General features: G+C 37.3%; 1 protein-coding gene across 2 annotated transcripts in view; it reads right to left on the bottom strand.

The window, feature by feature from the left end:
* MAP9 (microtubule associated protein 9) overlaps positions 1–20,510 on the bottom strand; it is a 32,510-nt gene extending 12,000 nt beyond the window's left edge. The window contains exons 1-8 of one of the 2 annotated variants that reach the window (XM_031442759.2): positions 20,409–20,510; positions 19,462–19,609; positions 18,643–18,727; positions 17,309–17,548; positions 11,337–11,566; positions 4,586–4,679; positions 2,634–2,797; positions 975–1,045 (exon numbers count right to left, since the gene is read on the bottom strand). In XM_031442759.2, the coding sequence (XP_031298619.2) occupies positions 975–1,045; positions 2,634–2,797; positions 4,586–4,679; positions 11,337–11,566; positions 17,309–17,548; positions 18,643–18,727; positions 19,462–19,536 (959 nt within the window). In that variant the 5' untranslated portion in view covers positions 19,537–19,609; positions 20,409–20,510. Of the gene's footprint in view, positions 1–974; positions 1,046–2,633; positions 2,798–4,585; positions 4,680–11,336; positions 11,567–17,227; positions 17,549–18,642; positions 18,728–19,461; positions 19,610–20,408 lie in introns of both variants that reach the window. The other variant, XM_010995835.3, reaches the window with a different exon arrangement.
* Positions 20,511–21,774: the final 1,264 nt, after the last annotated feature.

Raw genomic sequence — 21,774 nt, forward strand, 5'->3', positions numbered from 1 at the left:
TATAATCACTTTGAAAATGATGTCTAGTCTTAGTATACAAAGATCCCCATTCAACATAATTTAAATTTTATTACTTTAAGTTATATAGCTTCAAAGCAATTTTTCTTTTTAGATATTTGTAATTAGAACATTTTTAACAAACATGGGCCGCATCTCAGGTAACATGGAAAAAAATATTAATAAATCGGTTTTAATAATTTCTTGTATCACTTTGTTACACAAACCACCTTAAATATAAAGTTAGATTAGTATGCTCTGTTTCAGGGGTTGGTGGGAACACCTAGCCCACCATCTATTCTGGGATATAAAGTTGATTAAAACCATGACTATTTAATCTGTTTACATATTGCCAACAGTGGTGGCTTCCCTGCTACAACAGCAGAACTGAGTAGTTACAACAGCACACTCGCCACGTGGTCTACAAAACCTGACATAGGTACTCACTGGCAATTTACAGAAAAAGTTTACCGACCACTGTTCAATTTCACTGATGATAATTTAAGATTCAGAAGGTTTGGATTAGCATTTTTGAGTTAGGCAACCATTATCATCGGTATGAACAAAGCTATATTAGTTCTTCTCATTTTAATACACCAATTTAGTCCATAAAACCTCAAAGTTTAAAGTATAATTAATTTTTCATGTACTGGACAAAGACACTTAACAGAAAAGTACCATGCGGGGCTTCAGCTTTATTACCTCTTTACTGCTACCATGTCAGGAAAAACAAGAGAAAGAAATTTTATCCCAGGAGCAATGCAGAGCATGGAGGATCCTTAACCAATTCCTTTTGATATAAGAATATAATCAACTATTGGGATGTATCATGAAATAACTACTTCATTCTTCTCATGAGATAAAAATTAAGAGAAAATTAAGTAACACCAAATGAAACTTACTTTACAGAAGTCACACCAAAACTAGCTTTGTTGGAATATGAACCCATAACTGAGGGATACTGATAAATCTATTACCTGCCAGATGCACTGGATGCTCTGTTATTTGCTGACTTCTTATTCTTCGTATTTCTATCTTGAATTGTGTTCTATTAAATAGAAAAAGCCATAAATGGGTTGGTTACTCACTATATCTATCACAGACTCAGCGGTCAATCTGCTAGTACATCAATATTTTTTAAGCATCTACTATGTGTCAAGAACATCTGTCAGCAGGGACAAATAAGAACATTAGATTTTAGAGAGGGTTGACTGACGATAAATGCATAAACAAATGTGACTCGTGAAGGTGATGAATTAGGGGCAGTGACAGTCAGAGCGGAGTTGAGGGACTACTTTAATGAAGGCGATCGGGGAAGGCCTCCCTAACAGCTTGACATCTAAGACAAATAATGAACAGAAAAGGGCCACATGAAGTTCTAGGGAAAGACCCTGACAATTTTGAGGACCAGAAAAGGGCACGCAAGCAGAGGCACAGTGAACGGCAGGGAGAGGGGAGGAGTGTAAGGTCCGGGAAGAATCATATGAGATCTCCAGAAAGTGCTGAGTTTACGTTTTATTCCATAATGAGAATCCAGCAAAGAGACCTTACAGGGGAATGATTCAATTCAACCTTAAGAAAGATCACACAGTAGAGAGGTAAGAGTAAAGCCAAGAATTCAGTCAACAGAAGTATGTTGTAATCTTCCTTGCTATACATAAATCACCTGTTCTAATTTACAATTATCTCTGTTAGACATATCTGTGGCCCTGTCTATAAATTCCAGAATACCTTTCTTCCTTTTAAGGGATAACTTTTTACTTTACACAGACATGTGGGTACTAGGACTAAAATGAGGGCACAGAGTAAACACTTTCCTAACTTGGCATTAGTGTTTTTCCCTAAAGAACGTGGTTGAGGACAATATACCTGGAACATGGCTTAATGAACCTTCTTCATAGAATGTATAAATAAATAATATTCTGTATTTTAAGAGTCCTCTTCAACCACAAGTTTTCAGCTAACACTGTTATCTTCCCCAATAATAAATACATACAGCCACCAGCTAACTGCAGACGTAAAAGATAAAGAAAACTCAGGGGAAATAAAGATTAAAAATGCTATGCCACAGCTTTTACAAGTACGGTATTCTGGTGCAATATAGCATAGGGACAAGTAATTCTATACACCACAAACCTGGTTCTCAAGGTAATTAATAATAATAAGATTCCTGATAATGATTCTGTTCATCCATTTAAATAAGCACAGATGTTGAAAAACATTTCTTAAAGATTTCCAGTATAGTTTGTAAAATATTTAAAAATGATATTCAAAAAATTATCTTTCACTAATTCAAAATCTCAGAAATCGTCCCAGACAGCTACACTTTTATAACACGAAGACCTACAGAAACCTACTCACTTGTGGGTATGTATTTCTGAAACATTTAAAACTATATTATGGTCATATACCTCTGATAATTATAATGAAGCACTGGGTTTTATTATATTCACTGCAAAACTTCCTTGAAGTTAAAATGCCATTGAATTAAGAATCACCTGACAGTATAACACCACTATCAAAAGATGAGTTTTCCACAGATAATTCAGAAGTACCTAACATGGAAGTTAAAATATTTAAAAGTTCTATTTCAAGATTTAAGCTGTAGTATAGAAGGTACAATTTTATATAAATACCTTTGCAGACTCAGTGCATAAGATCCCCTGAGGTAGCAACAGTGGTGGATTGTCAACTGTTACGTCATCATTCGTAATCGGTTCAGCTTTCTCCTTTTCTTCTTCAGGGTCATCAGTAATCACTCGACTTTCCTTGGGTTCCTCAAGTGCACTAGTGACAAAGTCTATCAAAAATTCATTTTCGTATGATTTCAAGGAATTACGGTTTTCAGTGCATTCTTCATTCTCATCTATTTTGTGACAACGTATCAGAACTAGATCCCCTTTCTGAATTAATAAGGTGGATAACAGATTCATTTGCTTTCCACTAAATGAGAACTGTATGTAATCTCCTTTTCTTTAACAATAAAATATGGAGAAAACTATCATATTCAACTTGAATAAACTTTTTTCCAAAGTGATCTATGAAAGAGAAAATGGCTACTAAATCTACTAAAGCATTTGACACACTTAATACTTAGAATAATATCATATAAGTACATAGATATACCACAAGCACTTGCTGATGTGTAAAACCAAGTGAGAGGGTTATATCAGTTCCACTCAAAACCCTGTTTCTTAGCTGGAACAGGAGGCACAGATCTCTAAGCTACTACAGTTACTAACAATGCAGTTGTAAAGTTGTACAGATGCAGAGAATCAAGAATCCATGCACTATACCTCAAAAATAAAAAAAAAGAATCCATGCAATTTGAGATGAGTCCACCACCCAGAGATTCAAGCCACCCTGTAGAGTTTTATTCCCACTAAGGTGCAGTGTTGCCTCTGACGCCGCACAGGCAGTAAAGGCTTAGTACTTATCCTCTCAGTGCTCGAGGGACAGGCCCAAGCTCTGGCATGGAGGGTTCAGCTTTGTTTTTACAGAACGGTTTCTGTTACTCTGATCCTAGCACACTTTGGCATGCTCAACAGAAAATCAGTGCTCTCCGTACTGATCACCAACTTTCATTTCCACTAGGACCCACCTACTGGCCAAACTTGTGTCTTTACTGCCAAAGTCTTAACTCTGCGGCCTTCATTACAGCCATTTTGGGGGACCTCGTTTTGAGGTAAACTAGATTTAATATCACTTTATAATTCCAGTTATACATTCATATTTGGAGAGTACTCGTGATTCACAGTATCATTAATGGATTCTTTAGAGCTGCTGATCAATGTACTCAGTGAAAAGAACAAGGACTTTGGAGCCATAGATTCTAATTATGGCTCTGTCACTGACCTTGGGTATGTTTCCCAATCTCTTTGCACTTCACTTTTTCTCATCTATAAAATGACAAAAATCACACTACACAGTAAGCACTTAATAAATGTTAGCTACACATCGCAGTCCTAGAAACGGCTTTGCCTTCAGCTCTCATTAAGCTGTATGTCATAGGAATAAGGGAAGAAACAATACTAACTACTAGTACCTCACGTTTACTACATACTAACTATGGTCCTATTCTGTGCTTTATATGTATTAGCTAGTTGAATTCTCACAACCACCCTACTCTTATTATGCTTATTTTAAAGATCAACATACAGGGCCAAGAAAGGTTACTTTGCTCATGTAATTGTGCCTGGATTCAAATCTAGCTTAGTCTCTCTCTAAAAGTCCACCTAATCATCATGCTGACTGTTGCAGCAACACATACATAACAACAGCTCACATTTACGGACTACTCTGCTTGTGCCAGGAATTGGGTTAGCAGCTAAAATGCCGAGTATCACTTAATTTTCACAACAGCCTTATGAGATTGGTCTTATTATAATTTGGGGAGATGGAGGCACTGAGAGATTAAGTTCTGCATCTAAAATCACATGGTTAGTAAATTGCATAGTTGGGCTTAAAACTCAGGCAAACACATATATTGTTCCTATATCTATGTAAATAATTATTAACTATCTATTACAGGTAACATTCTAAGCAACACAGAGTTCACAAATGAAGTAGAATAATTTGACATAACCACCAGTAGTGGATGCTTTTTCCCCAGATTCTGGTGCAAAGGAGTCTCCAAGACTTTCTTTAAGGGATGATGATGATAGACTTGTTAACCATGGATCCTATGAAAGAAAATGTATTTAATATGTAAGTTCAGTTCTCAAGATTTGTTGGGGGGCAATAGCATGACTAAGACTATTTCATAACTCTGACATCTGCATTATTAGGAGTTTTCTGCTGAAACACCACAAGTGTTAAGTCGATAGAGGTTATAATATGCTTTACTTTCTAGCCTTGATGTCTTGATCATTAAAAGGGGTCATTAAGAGCTAGTCTAGTTCTGCATTTGTTTATAGCATTTTCAAAGCTCCTGTCGCTCGAAAATCAAATCTTATAAATATTTAAGGCAAACATTTGATATCTCTAAGTATATACTTTCTAAGAAAGTATAAAGAGGATAGTAGGTAAAAACCCTTAGTTTCAAACAAATATTACTGGTTGTTGAAATAAAAGTAATTTATAAAACCAAGTAGACAGCTACTTCCAAATATTTTAGATTAAAAAAAGTAGATTTCATGCACTTTAGCTTTCCTCAAAATTATTGCATCTAAAATAAAGTAATTATTGTATCTAAAATGAAATAATTGTATTTGTGTGCCTAAACTAAACAACTCTTTACAGAATAATATTCAAGTCCAAAGGTGACGATATGATAATGTAAGAAGTTTCATTTTGTTGCATAAGTAATAAAACTTAATTTTCTTCCCCACAATATTTTATAGGTACAAAGAAAATCATATGTCAAGAGCAACAGAGAGAAACCATCTGGGAAGATGGCAGAGGGGGTGAAACAGTGGAATCTACCCTGAGAGAGGATGCTTTGCCCAAGGAGATTTGCAAGTTAATAGCTTTTTTTCTTGAGGAAACTCCCTCAGCTATGCAGCTCAAGCAGTAGAAGGCTGTAGCCTTACTGGACTGGCTTGAGGGGTCAGACAATAGAGTTTAGGACTGTAAGATTAGCTGATACATTTGGAGAAGGGCTGCAGAGGGCATGAACCCTGAAATCTGCATATAGAATCCACCTCAAACCCTTGGCTCACCTATGCATGGCATGGGAAACACCCCAGAGGGTCCTGTACAATCACAGTAGCTTGAAAGTGAAAAAATTAAGTAGACATTTCAGTCAATGCCTACAGCAAGGGAGACAGAAATGGGAATTTGAGTCTAGACACATATCTATGTGCTAAACACATGTTCAGAGGAATAGAACAGAATCCAGAATCTCTACAACGTATCATTCATAATGTCCAGTATTTAAGCAAAAAGTTAATAAACAGGTAAAATAACAAAAAACACTGATACATACTCATGAAAACAAAAACAAAACAATAAAAACAGTCTATAGTAACCAACCCTGAGATGACTCAGATGTTGCAATTAGCAAATAAGAACTTTAACGTAGGTATCATAAATATATTCAAGCACTTAAGATGAACTATATACATAGTGGCTGAAGAGATGGGTGTATCTTATTACTAGAGATACTGAAAATACAAAAACTATCACTGGAAATTCTAGAGATGAATACTACTGAAATAAAAAAAAATCAATGGATAGACTTTAACAGCAGATCAAAGATGGCAGAAAAGGGCAGTGAACTTGAAGACAGAACAATACAAATTACTCAGTCTAAAAAAAAAAGGAAAAAAGACTGAAGAAAGATGAAAGAATTTTAGAGCTCAGTGAGACATATCAAAAATGTGAATGCACATGTAATGAGAAACAAGAGGGAAGAAATATAAAACAAAAAATATTTTTAGACTTCCCATTTACATGGAAAGCATCATTTTACAGATCCTGAAAGCTCAGCAAAACCCAAGCGTGATAAATATAAAGAAAACCACACCTAGACATCTTGTAATCAAACTGTTGTAATTCAAAGACAAAAGGCAGTATCTTGGAAAAAATTCTGAAAACAGTCAGAAAAAAACCAAAACATTATATACAGAGGACAACAAAATAATGTTTTGCTGATTTCCTAAAAGAAGTAATAAAGGGTAGGAAAAATGGAAACCTATAAAGAGCTAGGAATAGGAGAAGGAAACTGTCAACCAGGAAGTATCTATTCAGCTAAACCATCCTTCAACAATGAACATAAAGTGAATATTTTTTAGATAAGACTGAGAGAATCCATCACTGGCAAATCTACATTACAAGAAAAGCAAAAATAAGTTCTTAACACTGAATGGAAATAACACTCAAAGGTAATCTGGGTCTAGAGGAAGAAATGAAGATTCCCAGAAATGGCATATATATTTAAGAAAACTATGAATATTTATTCTTTCCTTTCTTTAGTTCTTTAAAAGTCAAAGACAAAAGGTTTAAAAGGCTCTTTAAAGAAAAGTTATAACACTATATTTGGGAATTATATCATGTAGAAGTAATGTACATGACAACAACAGCATGATGGATGAGGGAAGTATATGGAACTATACTGTTATAAGGTTTCTATATTAAATGTAAAACAATGCAGTGTCGGCTACTAAATTACTATCCTGTAATTCACAGAGCAACCACTAAAAACAGAATGTGGACAGGTGCAGCTAAAATGGCAACAGACTAAAAGGTATGTGATTAACTCTGGGGAAAAAAAGGCAAGAGGACTTAAGAGATGAACAACAATAACATCAATTTTAAAAAAGATAAAATAAATAGAAAACAAACAGTAATAAGTTGGCCCTAAGTGTACTTCCATAAAAAGTATATGGACTAAACACTCATAAGTGGAAAAATGGATTCATAAATGGACCACAATTAACAAGCAGATTGTCAGACTTGATAAAAAAAAAAGTAATACCAAACTGTTCTTATAAGAGTCCTTTAAAGAAAAAGACACAAATAGTTTGAAAGAAAAGTGATAGAAAAAATTATACCATGCAAACAGTGAAGTACTGAAATATCAGACAAAGCAAACTGGAAGACAGGAAGCACGACCAGAGATAGAAACATTTCATAACGCTAAATAGGGCCAAGACATAATAGTAACACATGTGAATGTGTCTGACAGAGTCATGGAATGCTGCCTGATCTAAAAGGCAGTGCAGAGAAATTCATAAATATTACTGGAGATTTCAACACACTCTAGGTGGTACTTGGTAAATCAACTAGACAGAAATTCAGTAAGAGTGGAGAAGATCTGAATGACACTACCAACCATCCTGACCAAACCAAAATTACAGAATATTGTATATAACACTTGCAGAATACAGTCTTTGTAAATGCAAATGAACTTTCACAAGGCACACTTAGTCTGGGCCATAAAAAAAAAATCTCAAAAATTTTAAAAAATGTGAATTCATGTAAGATAATATTCTGTTTACAATAAAATTAAATCATAATTAATGCAGAATAGATCAAGAGAAGATACAAATGTTTGGAAATAAAATCATTTGCCACAAAATAACCAACTGGTCAAAAAAGAGATCACAAGGAAAATTAGAAAATATATTTAAAGGGATGATGGTGAAAAGAAATGGCATAAAAAAAATTGGGTGCTGTTAGTCAGTGCACAGAGTAAAATGTACAGCTTTCAATGGTTTTGATAGAAAGAATGAAAGGCTTAAAATGAATGGACACTTAAAGGTAACCAAATCAAACCCAAAGAAAAGAAAAGAAAGAAATAATAAAGAGTGAAAATCAATGAAACTGGAAACATACAATAGAAAAAACTAACAAAGCCAAAGCTGGTACTTAGAAAACAAAACTGAGCAATGCCTATCAAAATTTAATAAGAAAGACAGAAAACACGAACTATATATTAGAAATGAAAGATGGAATGTCATGATAACTATACTGCCTTCAAAAGGATAAGGGAATATCACAAACTTTATGTTTATAAATTCAACATCTCAGATAAAACGGACAAATTTCTAAATAGATATAAAGTACCACACTGATGAAGTAGAAAATCTGAATACCAAAATACACACACACACACACACACACACACACACACACAATCAAATTTAGTGTCAAAGACCTCTCCAAGAAAGAAAATTCCAGGCCCAGATCATTTCACTGGTGAATTCTCTCAATTAAGGAAAAAAAATGATACCAAACTTTTGGTCATACCAACAAACGTTTAGAAAAAAAGGAAGAAGAGACATTCTCCAATTCATCAAATACCCATGCCTGATAATAACATTATAAAGAAAAAATTATAGAAAAATAGCCTCCATAAATATAGATGTAGTTCTAGCAAAATATTAAGAAATCAAATCCCACGCTAAAATAGTCTATTACGATCAACCAGATTTTATCCCACAAAATTAACATATAAGCATGAATATATATCATCATACACACTCATACACACAAAGGAAAGCTGGGAAGTGCAAATAGCAAGAAAGAAAATGTCACCCTTTCAATATCTAGCTATGGCAGCTGCAGGAAGCTAAGGCAGTAGGGAGGGAGGTGCAGTTTCAAATGAGAGTTCATACAAATTTTAAGAGGTTTGAGCACAGTTGAATGTGGATGGAAACAGACCCTTTCAGAGCCAAAGGTTCTGAGAGAAGGGTTGGACAAAAAAAATACATGGGAAATCCCTGAGAAGGTTGCCTTGAAGAAGACTCAGAGCCTGGTCAGGAAAATTTTTATAATGAGGAATATGGAAAATTTAGATTATTAAAAATAGGAGTATCTAATATAGCCAACAATGAGATGATAGCTCTACATTATGAGCTATGTCGTGGTCATAAAGGTGAATGCAATCTCAATGTCACCCAGCAACACAGAAACGTTTTATGGATTAAAAAAAAAAGTATGATACAAAACGTTATGAATGTTAAGATGACAAATATGATAAAACAAGTAAAGAAAAACAGCCCAAAAGGGAATAAAAATAAAAAACATAGTTGTTACTATGTGGTGGGACTATGGGTAGATAATTTTCAATTAATTTTGTCATAGTAGGATGTTACTTTAAAAACTTTAGGAATACTTTAATTAAGCGACACAGAAATGCACTGAAAAGAGAAGTTAGGTATCACGACCAGTTTGCATAGTGTTCTCTCAAACTTCATGCCTATCCAGAATCTCAGAATGTGATCTGATTTGAAAATAAAGTGTTTGCTGATGGAATTAGTTAAGATGAGAACACACTGGGTTAGGGTGGACCCTAAATCAAATGACTTATGTCTTAATCTTAGAGAAAAGTGAGAGGAGACCAGAGACTCAGGGAAGAGGGCCATGTGACCACAGGGGTGGGGAATGGAGAGAAGCAGCCACAAGCCCAGGAACACCAAAGATTTCTGACAACCACCAAAAGCTGGGAGAAGCAAGGAAGGATTCTTCCCTGGAGACTTCAGAGGGAACATGGCCCTGTCCACACCTCGATTTTGGACCCCTGACCTCCAGAACTGAGAGAATAAATTTCTGCTGTTTTAAGTCATCTAGTTTACGGTAATTTGTTACAGCAGCTACAAGGAACTAACCGTAGTCACTTGGCCAGACGATTCTACCAAATGTAAAATAATTGTTTGGTGTTGATTAACACCCTCTCTTCTTCTCCTGATTTTCGGAACAAATCAGAACACAGCATACTGAAGTCAGATTTATATCAAATTGCCAGCTTTACTGGTAGAGCTAATCTACAGAACAAGACTGAAATCAGTAGCCCGCTGTGCTCATCCTTCTGGTCTGAATTAGAGAGATTCATCCATTCATTCACGATACAAAGGAGTTCCTCTGGCTCCCTTTGTTCTCCCTCCCAGGGAGCACAGCCGTCCTCACACCAGTACCAGAGAGGAGTCAGAAGAAGAAGGAAGCTCACTTGGCCAGGCATCTAGTTCCTTTTCTCTGATCTGCTCCAGTAGATTATGGAGGAGGAATGTTCTTTCCATACTTTTCCCTTCTGAACCGTGTTGTGGAAGTTCCCTAACCGTAGTGAAGTAGAAACACAGGGGGCCAAGTGTTCTTCCCTAATAACAACACACAGTTGACTCCCTGATGAAATCCTGGAGGATCACATCTCCTCCCATCCTGGCACATCCCCCAAAATATCGCACAGTGCCACGAACGTTCAATATACATTTGTGGAGGGAATAAAACCAAACGAATAAAATGACATGGCCATATTATCCTTAGCCATAAATTATACAATTCAAAGATATGCAAAGGAAAACTTACTTATCTATAAAATAAACTTGTTTATCTATAAAATATAAAATAGATAAACAAGTTTATACTGTATAGCACAGGGAAATATATTCACTATCTTGTAGTAGCTCACGGTGAGAAGGAATATGAAAATGAATATATGTATGTTCATGTATGACTGAAGCATTGTGCTGTATACCAGAAGCTGACACAACATTGTAAATTGACTATAACTCAGTGAAAATAAATAAATAAATAATAAAAATATTTTTTGAAAGTTTTGCAATTAAAGTGCTTCATAGATTCAAAAAGGCAACTTTTTTTCATGTTTCTCTTTCTCTGAAATTGCATGCGTCTTACATATAATTCCTGTGTGTTTTGGCTTTACCGGCAGTTTTCTTCTTTCTTAGCAGTACATAAAATAATGCTATATCTTTGCTATGTCTTACAATCAAGTTTTAGACCCAACAGAATATATCTGAAAAAACTTAAAATTATTTCCTTATCAATTGCTAAAGAAAACATGTGAAATACACACACACATGCATGTACATAAATAGTCTCTCTCTCATAATCAGATGCAAAAAACTGAATTCAAAATACAATTAAGTGGTAGTGCTAACCTCAGGATCAAGGTTTTCAGAGACGGCATGTTTCTCAGCTTCCGGCTGTCCGCCATTCAGCTGTGGGAGGGACGCAGGTACAGAATGTGCGTCTAATTCTTCACGGAGGGTGGTTTCTCTATCTTCTCCCAGCCCATCTTTCTCCTCCCTGTGGCTGTGCTTTTTCAACATGCTCCTTGGCCGAGGTGAAGGCTTAAAGTGCTTGTCTGCTTCAAGGCTGCTGTTGTTTTCTGCAGAAAAATACAATGTTTTCAGGTGAGTGTATAAAAAAAATGACCACAGCTCGTACTACACCCCAAGTGCCCCCACACTTCCCTCCTGTGCCCCAGCACCTTGGCCCTCTGTCCTGGAGCGTCCAGAGGAAGCCCACACCCTTCTCTACACCGAGCTCCAGGAAGTACAAATAAGTTCACAATCAAAACTCGAAAAAAAAAAAATACGGGGGACGGTATAGCTCAGTGGTAGAGTGTATGCCTAGCATGCATGAGGTCCTGGGTTCAATCCCCGGTACCTCCATTAAAATAATAAATAAACAAACAAAAAAACCTAATTACCCCTCAAAAGAAATTTAAAAACACATTAAATAAATAATGAGAGAAAAAATAAAAATTAAAAAGTTTAAAAAAAAAAGCTGCCATCTCAGAACTAACTAGTATTCATGTTTTAGGAAGAATTAAGCCTTCAATGTCATCAACTCTCACAATATTAATTTTTTTTTTAAACAAACAAAACAAAACCATGCCTCAGTTTCAGCCTTTATAAGACGAGGCAGTTCATCCATCAGACCTTTAACTGAGTGTCTGCTGCCAGGCCCCCCCCACATCACTCACAGTCCTGCACCTCATTATCAAGGTGCTGGCAGTGGCCATGTCCAAGGACTTTAGAGGATGGGAAGGGAGCCAATTCTAAACAAATACAATTATAGGACAGAGGTAAGTGCTGTTACGAGTATGAAGATGATGCCAGTACAGGAAGCAGAACAGCCAACTGTCACCGGAAGAAGAAATGGAGAAGGAGATGACTTATGAGTTGCTGTTCTCTGAGTCCATAAAACTTCTGCAGCAGTTATTAAAGTTTCTCCATCACAATTTCCAGTACTTCTAAGTGTAAAACAACAATCTAATGTTGGTACACTTCCAGCCCTCAAAACATAAGAAAGTTTTTTTCACATGAACTCTTCCCTGAATTGTACCTATTGCACATAACCAGTTCTCCACTGTTTCACCAGTGTAGTCTTCTGACTAAGCTTCAAAACTGAACCAATTAACACCTTTCTCCTTTCTATCTCTAAGTGGGCTTATAAATCCTGCTACAAGATTCTACAACCATACCTAACTGGAACCACTATACGTGTGTTGTTGCCAATTTGAGATATGTCCTAAACTCTGGCTGAATTGTTCAATCCAAAATCCAAGAGTCAACTTAGATTCCTCCATCTCCATCCAAGGCACCATGATACCCTATTGATTCTATGTGCTAAATTTCTCTCTCATTTATCTCACTTTCTTATCCCCACTGCCAGCTCCTTGTCCACTCTTACCTAGGCGACTACCTCAGTGAGATTTACAAAATACACATCAGATCACATCATGCCTCTCCAGAAAATTCTTCACTGGCTCCCCATCACCCAGTCCTGCAGAATAAAAACTTCATTGCTGCTGAACAATATAAATGTAAGGTTTTACGGTCTCGTCCATGTCTACCTGCGCTGCCTTGTCTCTGGCAGACCCACTTAGGAACCTACCCTGAAATGCTAGGCTCACTGCCCTGCAGCTGTACCACATCCCTTCTGCCACTACGCCTTTACCCAAGCTCTCCCTCTGCCTAGGATGTCCGCCTCCTGCTTCTCCTCCTGATAAACGCTTGCATGCCTCTGGAACCTGTTTCAGCAGAGTATTGTATATCTGAAAAGAGGTGTTGAGTCATTTTTTTCATTATCATTTCAGAAGAGGTTCCCTCGTCACAAGTTTTTAAATGCACAACATGGTATTGTTAACTAAAGGCACAATGCCATACAGCAGATCTCTAGAACATACTCAACTTGTGTAACTGAAACTTTGGTGAATATCGGCTCCCACTCCCCCCTGCCCCCAGCCCCTCACAACCACTGTTCCACCCACTCTCTGTTGGGTTTGTCTATTTCCGATGTTTCCCATTTGAACCTTGCTCTGACACGCATTAGCACTGCAAACTTACACAAGTCAGATGATACCACACACCCCCGTTTTCCCATTGGTAGCATCAGTTAGGAGTTGCTAAGGTGCTCGTGAGACTTGAGTGAGACAGTATTTACAAAGTACACCGCACAGTGCACCGCACACGGGAAGTGCTCAATGAAACATCAATGACTATAGACATTTCCTGTTTTGGTTTGTCCATCACTTCAGTTTTCCTCCTCTCCTTTCCCTCAGTGTGATTCTGGTGGACTAACAAATACGTCCTGCATACCTCAGTGAGAAGGGTGGGTCCACCATGCACCCCCTTCCTTCCTGCCCAACTGGTCACAGAACCTTCCCTTCCCCTGCCCACAGCAGGCAGTCACAAGGTCAGGATTCTACCTGGAGTTGGTGGGTATGCCTTTAAGGCCATGGAGCGGCAGGATGCGATCTGGAGACTGTTAGGGGCATCTCCACTGCCAAGTGAAGGTCTGGCCGAGACAGACCAAATGACAGAAAAATAGAACTAAAGGATGGAGAAAGCGGGGCAGTGACAGAGGGGGAGGAGAGAATGAGAGGGTCAGGGAGTCGGGAAGGGAGGACAGAAGTAAAGAGAGAATCCTGAAGACACAGAAGTACTGATTCTCTACACTCAATCACACCTAAAGCAAGGCCTTCTGACATCCCTGCTCAATATGGTGATAAATTCCTCTTTCAACTGGTTTCTGGGTCATTTACAACCAAGAGTCCTGACTACAGGTGCTATTATTTGTCAGTTTTTGCTATTAACACCGCTTCCTCTAGGAAGCCTTCCCTGATGCCCTCAGGTAAATTTCTGTGCCCACTTTCCTGTGTTCTTACTGTACCGTTTAGACACCTCCCCACCAAACTGTAGAGTCTTTGCTATGGCCTGAATGTTTGTGCCCCCAGCCAATCCTTCTGTTAACCCAAAGGTATTAGGAAGCGGGGACTTTGGGAAGTGATTAGGTCATGAGGGTGGAAACTTCATGAATATGACTAATGCCCTGAAAAAGATGCTCCCTCTCCCCTTCCATCGTACAAAATTACAATGAGAAGTCTGCGACCCGGAAGAGGGCCCTAGCAGACCATGTGAGCACTGTGCTCAGACTCCCAGCCTCCGGAGCTGCGAGAAACAGGTGTCTGTTGGTTAGAAGCCACCCACACTATGGAATCTGGCCACAGCAGTGCGAGCGGACTAAGACAGTATTGGAAGACTGGTACTAGGTCTCGTAATGTCATAGTCTCAGTTACCATCACAGCGCTTATAACAGCGAAATATATTTTACCCACAATAAATTGTGTGGATAAATAAAATGATCTGCTTATGAACAAATGCTGAATAATCAAATGAGCAGTAAAAGCATTACAGAGTGCTTAATTTATGCCAAGGTTGCTCTCAGCACTTCAAATATGAACTCATTTCATTGCCTTAAACCTCTAGTGGTGGTTCAACTACTGTCCCCATTTTACAGATACATAAAATGAGGAACAAAGAGGGTGTGTACCCATGGACATAAACTCTATGTTGTGGGATTAAAGCAGGAGCACCCTGACTCCAAAGTTCATGATTTTAGTCATTTTGCTGTTAAAATTAAAAAAAATATACCCGGTAAAAATTACTTTCTAGTAAATTCACATTCACTACCAATGTGACCATTACTTGATAAAGTGAAAGAATCTGATAATTGTACTTTTTACAGAAGACAAGCAAGAACAAAGGAAACTTTCAGGTTCTAATGTTTCTATAAAGCATTAAATGACACTCAGCAATATCTTACCACATTAAGAACATTAAGTTCTAAACTCTGTAATTAAAAGTCTAAAAATTCAGAGAAAGATAAAGCTAAGCTCATGAACCACATTCCTTCTTTCATGAATGACTCATTCATTTACACATTTATACATTCAAATACTTAATGAATTCTACATGCCAGGCACTAACAAGTAGCCTCAACTTTTTTTTTCCAATCTGAATTAACCTATGGAATAATAATTTTAGGGTATTTTATATCAAAATTCCACTTCCAGAAGCACTGTCAAGTTTTCATAAAGAAAAAAAAGTCTATATATTATCAAAATGTTTTGTTTTATAATGTACATGATTACCTATTTATCAATTACTTTTATAATACATATACTGAATTGCAAATGGTTAGTAATTGTTTAAAAATACAGTATTGTACAGTTAGAATCCTGGTGCCATCTTGTGGTCAAATACAGTATTTCCCTATTTGTTTTAATTTGTCACAGGTTTTTTTTTTTTAAGTATTAAATAGGCAGATTATTGCTGATTATCTACCATAAAGGTCATTATATACCTCTATCTATATCAGAATAATTTTTAGCTTCTATGATGTGCTCACATTTTCTTATTAACCTAATGAAAAGCTTTTCAGAATCAGGACAAATAGGACAAACATAATCCACAAAAACAGGTTTCTAAACTCAGTTAGAACCAAGGAATATTGCCTACTCTTTCTTGAAGAGTCACTGTGCATATTTCTTTATTAACGGCTCCAAGACGTTCTCTCATAAAAAAATCAGTTTAAAATTTCTATAATTCTGTTTTCCCCTTAATACCAATGAACAAACCGTGGAAATGGTGACATAGGGAATTAAGTCACCGTATGATCACATTTCCCTTCTCCCCATTTTTGATTTTATTTGGGACACTGGAAAGGTACATTTTAGCAAGTTAATTCTATTTCATTCAGCCTTGTCCTTATGTTTTTACAGAATTTCATAGTTTGAGACAAACTTCAGTAGATTCTTACAACAATTCAGTAGGAAGGAAGAACAGGTTTTCTCCCCCTCCTCATGAGGACAGTAAGGCTAACCCTGTATTTAATTGACATTCAGTGGCTTTTTCCCTAGTATCTCTGCTTGTTCATATCTTCTCCCCATTTGAAAGTAGATGGGATGATGAGGGTGGAAAACATAATGGGTCCCTAATACATGGATGAAATAAAGCTCTGCCTGAGGTTACCAGTGGTATCTAATACGTAAAATACGAAATACTTACCAGTACCATATTTAATAATGATATAAAGGAAAGAGATTTTTATTAAGGTTAGCATCAACAACCATTTTTTTCTATAAAACAAAAAAAAGACTGGAAGACCCCCAAACCCTTAACCTTCCACGCCCTCCTTTCTGCGTGGCAGCCCAGGGGACGTCACAGCGCTTGGTAGCTGCTCAGCTCCGTCTGTGCTGCTCTGTGCCCAGAGCTCAGTAGAATTGTGGAGAAACTATTGTAATATCACACCAGGAAATTTCCCCTCAGAAAACTGCGTTTTAGCGGGTTTTCCCGGGGAACGGAGAAACCAAATGGAGATTCTCTTTTTTTAAGGAAAGCCTGGAGGCTTAAACAACGACAGTAGCGACAAAACACCCCCCTCAATATACAAACAAATGGCAAATGGTTGTGTGGAAATGACGGTTTTAAGGACTAGCCTCAATGCTGCTCTAACTCTAATATCTGGAGTGGCCTCCCTCCTATCAGGCACCAGCAGAGACACAACACTGAACGTACAACTGGACATCAGAATTAGGGCATTTCTCTAAGGTTCTATTAATTTTGATTTATATCTGTAAAATTAAAAAGTCTGATTTTTTCCCCTAAATATTTACTAGCCACCATATAAAAGTATTTTGTGATTGAATATCTTAAAATAAATTCTGAAGAAATGCAATGAAAGTAACCTAACCAACTACCTGGAGATGCGCTTTTGATTGGAAGAATTCTGGGTTTAGTTTCCATTTTAATGTTCTCTCTTTCAGGTTTCTGTGGCTTACTTTGAGATTCAGATAAGCGATTCACTACCAAGTCTTCACTACCATCGGGTACCAGCTCCTCATCATTTTTGACGGTGACTACAAGCTCATTTTTCTTCACTTCATTGTTTGAGTTCTTGGTTTTCAAAAAAGACAGTTTTGGAGAATTCTTTTCTTCATCATCAGATATATGAAAATCATTCATTTTTTCCTTAACTGAATTTTCATCTACTGAAGTGTCAGAAAAATCACCTAAGGAAACTAAAAAATAGAAGAGAAAAAAAATGTTTTCAACAGAATGTTTTAACATTTTGAAGGTTACATTAATCAAAAAGATTATCTTAAAGACTAGAAATGAACTTATAACTGTGAATAGATTTGTAGCTCTAAAAAAACAGCTAACTTAGGTCGTTTTATTGACATTTATAAAATAAAAATTTCAATTTCATTCATTTATTCAAAACATACTTATCAAGTGTGAATGGTATGTCAAGCCAAGGACTGTATTAGCTCCGAGAAAAGTCATCCAAAAGTTCTTCAAAATAACAGTCATGGACACTTAAATTAGATTTTGGACTGTAAAGCTTTTATTTACAAAAAATTCATCATACAGAATCAAGAATATTTGTAAATGGAAGAATTTGCTAACTATATATTCTTCCATAAAAATTTTGGAATTGCCATTCCATCTACACCAGAGAATTAGATTTTACTATGAGAAGAATAATAAAGAATGTTAACCTAGCTATATGGCAATGAATTAACTATTGTTCTGATTACTTTTACAGAGACCACTGAGTTCCTTATTGAATATTAAATATAAAACACTGAATTTCAAGTTTAGAATTTCGCATGTTTATCCTGAAATGTAACATGTTAGTATTTTTACATAATCAAAAGAAATAAAATTAATCATTACAGTACTGACAGATTGTGTTTTTAAAACTGATCCCCTTTCACAGCCAAGAAAATCTGATTTATAAAAAGCATTATAAGAGATTCTGATGTGCACAAAGTTTAGTTCTGTGCTCTCTAGTTATGAACTCTCTGTAGAGTCTCATAGGGTTGACCTTAAAGATGAACTTGTCATCTCCAGTGTGGTTTATCACTGACAGTAAGTCTGCTGTCAGTTAATTTTCATTTTCATATACATATTCAGAAACAATCAAACAGGACTATCATGCAAATTCTTGAAAATTAAGAGTGGCTTTTTACTCATTAAAAAGTTGGAGATCTAAAACCAGTGAATTCATAGGCATTATTTTAACCTAGTGATTTTCTTGGAGGGCTGGGCTAAACGAAACCATGGAAGAAAAGACAAGAAACATGGTTTACTTTCCCACATTCCCACATACCAATCTCATCACTGTCAAAGTCATCTGAGTATTCAGAACTCCTTTGTCTAGCTGAGCGAGCTGTAATTGCTTTTATTAGCTCATCCTGAAATGAGATAATTAAAATCAATTTCCAATCAGATGTGAAGGTCTCACATTTAATTCTTGAAACAAATAAGCTCGATTAATATATGCTTTAAAGCCTAGGTTTCATTCATCTAACAAATATTCCCTGAAAGCCTATCTTGTTCCATGCACCCAACCCCTCAGACTCAATGCAGAGCATCACAGACATGATCCCTCCCCTCATGGAGCTTACAGTTAAAGGAGACAGACAATATGTAGTAAATTCATTGAGAAACTCAATTTAGACAGGGTTCATTATAAACTGGCATTTTGGAAGAAACTGGCATCCTTTATGATCTTTTGTTTCAAGATATTGCTGTTAACAGATGTAATCAATACTGCAAATTTAGAGGCTGAGTTCAACATTGTACTGACTGGACAGAAAAAGCTTAAAGATTATGTTACAACAAGAAAAAAAAACATTAAAAAATTTATATGAAAATAGCAATCTGAAGTTGTTATTCCATTTTAGAAGCTAATTTAACTTGTAACTTTGTAAGAGCCTAGTATTGAGTCTAGTTTGGTAGTCTTAAAGCCACACAGAAGAGTCAGTAATATTGGAGCCCAAATACAATCAATCACCTGCAGAATCTCAAATGAAACATGAGATTTACTCCAGCTTTACACAGGGCAGTTCTAGAACCACTTTCAAGTCCAATATTCCTAATACAGTGTTTACCTTGTAAAATCATTCAAAATAAAAAAATCCTTTACCTGGAAAGTAGTTCTTTTGGTGACTTTTGGACTCTTTGTATATGCCAAAGTTGTACTAAAAACTTCATCGGACATAGTGTGTGTTTTAATTCTCTACCTTTATCAAATGGCTAACAAATGACAGGAATATTTCATCCTCTGATGGTGGCTGAAATATACAAAAAAAAAAAATCAGACTTTTTTGCATGCTTGAGAATTTCTATTACTACACTTAGTGCTCCACCCCCCCCCAAAAAGCCAAACAAAAACAAAGAAAGCATCATATGAACAGTGAACTACTTCTTCACTTAAAAATGTAGAGTTCTTGTAAAGAAATAGCAAATTCTAACTAACTTATTTTCAAAAAAAAAGTAAAATTCAAATTGAACTTGCCCTAAAATAGTTCTACAGTGAAGGATGAGCAAATAAATGACTGCAATAGGTTGTCGCCAATTAAGACAAAGTTTTTCTCTGTGCCATTCAAAAAGTGTAATATTGACAATAGCCATACTTATTTAAAAGGCTACCAAGAGGACAACTGTCAGCATAAAGTATATAACCAAGACCAATCATCACTAAAAGCAAAAAAAAAAAAAAAAAAAAAAAGCTAGCGCACAACGCTGGGAAAAAAAAAATTATAAATAGCGATATCTTTCTTGTCACTCTTCCCTCTCATAAAAGTGTTGATAGTATTAGATAAAACAAAACGAAGCTTCCGCGATGGACTGCACTAAAATCACTATACAAAAGGTCCCGTGAACGTTTCCAGAGCTCGAGACGGAGGCCAGAGCCCAGCCCCGCCGCCCGCCGCGCGCTGGGACCGCTGGGCCCGACCAGGTGGCGCCGGGTCCCCGGCCGCTCCGCCCCGCGCGGCGGGCCGAGCGCCCCGCATCAGCCAGGCGGGTGCACAGCCGAGGGCCGCCGACGCTCCGATCCTCTGCGACGCCCAGGTCCCCAGCTGCGCTCACCCTGCATTCCCGCGGACAGCCCCCCACGGCTTGGAACCCAGCGGCGGGCCTCGGGTAGGAGCCCCTCGCCTGCGCCTGCGCTTGGCTGCTCTCGGAGACCCGGCTCTGCTGGCAGCGAGGAGGCGGGACTAAGAACGGAGGTGGGAGGCGGTTGCTAGGAAACAGCGTCTCCGGGAGGAAGTGACTTCCCCGCCACCTGGTCCCTCGGTTACCTAACACCGCCCTACAGCCCGACGCGTCACTGGGGCAACGGCCCAGACGACGGAAATGACATCAGCCCTCTGGGTCTGGGGAGAGGGGTGCTTTATTTGCGGCCTGTGTTTCAGTCGTTGCCTAGGAAACAGGACCCGCGCAGCTCCCACCGGGGAACTGAGAGCTGGCGCCTGCCAGTAGCTTGAGGGTCTTCATGCGCACTGCCATAAAAACCAAAGCACATCCATCATTTTGTCACAGTTAGGACATGAAGTTCTATGAATCGGAGTAGTGTACTGATGGAAGAGTGCACTGACAGATGGGACAGAATAGTACAATAGTGACGTTTGCACAAACTGCGCGTTTGAATCCTTGGCGCCCCTCCCTCTATTCGTGTGATGTCGTGCAAGTTAATGTCTGTGTATCCCAGTTTCTTCTGTTAAAAAAAAAAAGCCACCTTAATAGCTTTGCTATGAGTAGTGAATGAAATCATGCAGATGATTGCTTGGAAGAGTGCCTAGGATTGCATTCAGTCAATGTTAGTGAAATTCTTTTTGCAATTCAGCCGCAAAGGACCTGGACAGAATTCATCCCTGTCGACACAGCGAAAACCCATACCGAGTGTTTCTTAACTGTGAAGTTTCCCCCTTTGTATACTCAGTGGCAAATCTGGCTAAAATCAAACAGTCAACAAAATGATCTAATGGGCAGAGGACTGTATGTTGATAAAGGAACCAAAATCAGCAGCACTTAATTATTATAGGTAATCCTTAAACAAAAGACAAAAACACTTATTTAAAGACTCTAAAATAATGAGGGAGGGGGGATATAGCTCAGTGGAGAGCACATGCTTAGCATGCAGGAGGTCCTGGGTTCAATTCCCAGTTCCCCCATTAAAAAAAAAAAACAAATGAATAAATAAACCTAATTACTTCCCCTCCAAAAATTAACAAGGACTTGTTATTTTGAATTTAAAAGAAGCTTAATCCTAGTTAAATTGTCTGAATGAATTTATTTGTTATTGATTAGTAATTAAACTTGTTACCGGTATTTTTTCCTTATCTCCGAAATTCATTTTCACTTGTTCAACAATTATTTCTAAACAAATCACACTGAGATATATGTTTAAAAAATCAACGTATTGAAAAACTAAATGTACATAGAAAGAAATAAG

This window comes from Camelus dromedarius, chromosome 31 (assembly GCF_036321535.1).
Source record: "Camelus dromedarius isolate mCamDro1 chromosome 31, mCamDro1.pat, whole genome shotgun sequence".
Lineage (NCBI taxonomy): Eukaryota > Metazoa > Chordata > Mammalia > Artiodactyla > Camelidae > Camelus > Camelus dromedarius.